Source organism: Octodon degus, unplaced genomic scaffold, assembly GCF_000260255.1.
Source record: "Octodon degus isolate 3935 unplaced genomic scaffold, OctDeg1.0 scaffold00062, whole genome shotgun sequence".
NCBI classification, from domain to species: Eukaryota; Metazoa; Chordata; class Mammalia; order Rodentia; family Octodontidae; genus Octodon; species Octodon degus.
The window spans coordinates 9,564,610-9,569,115 of NW_004524638.1; the positions used below are offsets into that span (position 1 = coordinate 9,564,610).

The 4,506-nt window shown below is 36.9% G+C and overlaps 1 protein-coding gene across 4 annotated transcripts in view; it reads left to right on the forward strand.

Moving 5' to 3' along the window:
* Nucleotides 1-4,014, forward strand: part of Zhx1 (zinc fingers and homeoboxes 1) — a 25,158-nt gene extending 21,144 nt beyond the window's left edge. For all 4 annotated transcript variants that reach the window (XM_004634462.3, XM_023718761.1, XM_023718759.1 and 1 more), the window contains exon 3: nt 3,520-4,014. In XM_004634462.3, the coding sequence (XP_004634519.2) occupies nt 3,520-3,525 (6 nt within the window). In that variant the 3' untranslated portion in view covers nt 3,526-4,014. The remainder of the gene's footprint in view (nt 1-3,519) is intronic.
* Nucleotides 4,015-4,506: the final 492 nt, after the last annotated feature.

The following is a 4,506-nucleotide window of genomic DNA, read 5'->3' on the forward strand; positions in this document are numbered from 1 at the left end:
AGGGATAATTACCTACTTTGTAAGAAAGAAGATAGAGACAAACACAAACTAAAGACAAAATGTGTTTCTCACAATGTTTTTTTCACTGAGGCTTCATTTTTTCACATATTTAAGGGAAAAAACTAGGAAGAAGGGGAAAAAATATACCAAAGAGAGACAGAAGGGGTGTGGTTTTCTCACTTTTTTTTTTTTTTTTTTGCGGAACTGGGGATTGAACTCAGGCCCTTGCACTTGCCAGGCAAGTGCTTGTTCCACTGAGCCATCTCCCCGGCCCTATGAGGTGTTTTTTTTTTTTTCTTCAAATGCCTTAAGGGCAGGTTTGGCTGGCTTGAGTTGTTGGGATGAACCACAGCAACCTGAGCCTGACTGCTTGATTGAAACAGCCACTGAACTGAGCTAAGGGGCAGGCCTCCTCTCACTTTTAAGAAAGTAGGTGAAAATAGATACTTTTTTTTCACCTTCATGTTGTCCCCAAAACTTGTTTTTATAATGTATTTTTCTATTTATTTTTGGCACAGTAGGCCTAAAAGGAGTGAATTTTTGAATTTTTATAGGTAACATAAATTTCATGCCAAAATTTTAAAAATTAACAACCTTTGTCACAAACGGGTTAAAGCATAAATTCATATTTGCTTAGGTGGCATCTGTTTTTGAAAACTGCCATGCAGATTATTGTTTTAGAAATCAAAAGGCAAATAATAGATATGATATTAACTCAGTTGCCGAAAGTACCATTTCAAGGGCTGGTAAGATAGCTCAGTGGACTAAGCACCTGCTTAGGTAAATGGGGGTGGGGACAATGCAGGCCACACCCCCACACATGCTGAGCTGGCCATGGTGGCGCATGCCTGTAATCCAGCGCTGGGGAGGCTGAAAACAGGAGGATCACTGCAAGTCTGAGCTGTGTAGTGAGACCTTGTACCAAATACATTTTTATTGTATTTCTTTTTTTTTAATTTTATTTATTTATGAGAGAGAGAGAGAGAGAGAGAGAGAGAGAGAGAGAGTGGTGTGTGTGTGTGTGGGCCAGCTCAGCCCACCAGGGGGCGCGGCTGGCTGGCATGTGGTGCTGGGGGATTGAACCGTGGTCCCTGATGCCTTGCCAAGCTTGTTCTAAGTAGGTGCTTTAGACCACTGAGCCATCTCTCCAGCCCACCAAATACATTTTTAAAAACTCATTCTTTGACACAAAACAAACCTGATGTTAGTGTATTATGTTCAGCTAAAAGAATGTTTATTGTGTTTGGTTAAAAAAAAAAAAAACTATAGTCTTAAAAGTACAAACAAATATGGTTTAAATTGGAAAGATTTTTGTGTATTCCTTAAATCTTAATTCTTTTATTATAATTATAGTTTTATCATCACAAATCAGATACCTAATTTGGAGTTAGGACTTCAATACTTAATGGGGAGTTCAGTAACATGTTTTACTCTTCATGTCTTTGTTTTAGGAGTATTCTAGGATGAAAATACAATGTTTTGAAAAAAACATAGTTGTCATAAAATGTCTGTCTGTAGTTCAAATAGTACCCTGTTGCCAGAAATCACTGTGTTCTCAGTCAGTAAAGAAGGAAAGGAAACGTGGCTGTCATCCTTGTTTGGCATGAGTATATTTGTTTGCTTGGCTTTCTACATTTCTAACTCATGCTTTATTTTTATACAGCCTTATTCTACACAGTACTTCTTCCCTCATGTCTTCTTCCTAGTTTATTTTAACAATTATCTATAAAGACTTTAATATGCATACCAGGCGCTGTCCTTATTATTGCCTAGCAGTATTTTTCAGGGTTCCTTTTCATTAACTTTTATTTAAAGGCAGGAAAACAGATGAACTAAAAATGTACCTGTTTTAATAAGTAGTATAAATTTCATTCCACATTAATAGAGCATAATGTAATCCCTGCAAGTCACAAGCTAAGCAGGTTCGTATAGCTTTCCCTTGCTATGCAGTCCTCCGCGTCTTCATGCCAGAAGACTTCAGGACAGACTTGGTTCTGACCCAGATGCATAAAATTTTATTTATTTATTTATTTATTTTTGCGGGACCAGGGATTGAACTCAGACCTTTGTGCTTGCTGGGGAAGCACTTATTCCACTGAGCCATCTCCCTGACCCTCGCATAAAATATTTTTAACGAGCATTTTTTTTTAAAATTTTATTTATTTGTGTGTGTGTGTGGCCAGCTCAGTCCACCAGGGGGCGGGGCTGGCTGGCATGTGGTGCTGGGGGATTGAACCGCGGTCCCTGTGCTTTGCTAAGCTTGTTCTAAGTAGGTGCTTTAGACCACTGAGCCATCTCACCAGCCCTAACAAGCATTTTTTTAAAATTGCTAAACACAAGAACATAAACTCAACCAAGATTAAATCAACAAATTTGTTGCTGCACTGAATTATTAGGCTCTCTAGCGATTTTTCTGAGGAGTTGTCATCTTCTGAGAATAATATGAACTTTTCTGTATGCTTTACTTTGATCTTACTTTAAATTTGTGTGGTAATTCATACATTTTATATTAGCACTTAGGTATTAATTATGCTAAGAATTCACATAAAGGTACAGTTTTCAAAAAATATATTTGTAACCTGCATTTTCCCACATAGATAAATGCATGCTTTGTTTTTAAAATACATAAAAGTCTAAAATTATAAAACACATGGATTCATGTCTTTCATCATTGGTTTAATAAAATAATTTTTCACTTATAAGTGGACTCACCCTAGGTTTCCAATAAAAAGTTATTCAAAAAAAGTTATTTATTCATTTAAATATGGCTCAATTTACAAAAAAAAGTATTCAAAATCTTCACAAAAATATTGTAGGAAGTATAGTACATACATGTCTCTGGCATGTGCCAGCTTTGTATATAAATAAGAAAAAATAGGGGCCAGGGAGATGGCTCAGTGGAATAAGTGCTTCCCTGGCAAGCGCAAGGGTCTGAGTTCAAACCCCAGTTCGACCAAAAAAAAATAGGGCTAGCCAAATAGCTCAGTGGATTAATGAGCCTGCAAGCAGGCACAGGGGCCAGGAGTTCAATCCCCGGGGCCTGCCTTGCTAGCCCCACCCCTGGGACACACTGAGACAGCAATTGAGACTGGGCATGGTGGTGCACACCTGTAATCCCTACTCTTGGGAGGCTGTAAATAAGCAGATCACTAGGAATCCCATCTAGTAATAAGACCCTGAACACCCTGTAGACCCTTCCCTAAAACAGAAAAAAAAATGGTCTCTAGATTTTATTATTTGTAAATAACAAATTCTGACAATGAAGTATATACTTCATACTAATATTTTTATCAGTGATTAGAGAGAGGAGATAAATGGCATAAACAAATTTGGCCCATAATGAGCATCTATAATAAGAATTGCCCAGAAGTCTAGTGGATTATATGAGATGTGTGGGAGATGAACTCAGTATTGAAAGAAGACATGTATTTTCATAGCTAATTGATGCTTTTTGTTGTAGGGTAGTAAAAATTAGAAAATGATTTTCTTTAAATTTTCAGGGGATTTTATGTTTTTCTTTTATAGCTGCTTAAAATTTTGAAGGAGAATCAATTCAACATATCTGATTTACTGTGAATGGGCCCAATCTTCGATAACACTGAAAATGTTTTGGGGAATACAAACTCTCAAAAAACAGGATCCAGTATCCAAAAGAAATGGAACTCAATGTTGTGCCAAAGTTAAACTACTGCAGCTGATGGAAGTTCTGCAATGTAAATAGAACAGTAATTAAAAAACAACTTGTAAAAATTCAAATTTTAATACAGTACATTTTTATTCTGTTATAATGGAGACATTCTGAACTTTGGACTTTCTGAAGGGGTTTAATGACCACTAGAGCTTGTCCTCATATTTAGTCCAGGTTACCAGTATGTGTCTGGTAAGATGGGCTATTGCCTGTATTCTTTGATATGTGATTAAACTTACAGCTTTGAGTGACCAAACATTTTAAAAAGTTAGATGGCTGGGTGTGGTAGTACACGCCTGTAATCCCAGCACTCGGGAGGCGGAGGCAGGAGGATCGTTGAAGTTCGAGACCAGCCTGGGCTACAAAGTGAAATCAAGGCCAACCGGAATTGCATTGTGAGACCCTGTCTCAAAAAGACAAAAAAGTTAGAAGTGGGGAAAAAAATCTCCAATCCTTGGTTTCTTTCTGTGTCTTATTTATCAGGCCTTGTAGCAAGATTTAAAGTTGTACATGAGCCTAAACAATTTCAAGCATAAAAATAGCCTATTCACCCATGTTGGGGCAGTAAGTGGCCCTTAATGATTGGATCTTTCATGGAACACTCACGATACCACTGTTTCCATTTGTAATACTTCTGTTACTTTTTCATTAGAAGTTGTTTTGCTTATTATTAAACTGAAGATAATACCGAAGAAGGAAAAGGAACTACTATAAGAAGTTGAATAGAATAAAACTAAAATAAATACTGTACCAAAAAATGTGAAAAAAAATCATGGTTAAATATCATAGTGTTTTCTTACAATCATGTGGAAATCAGA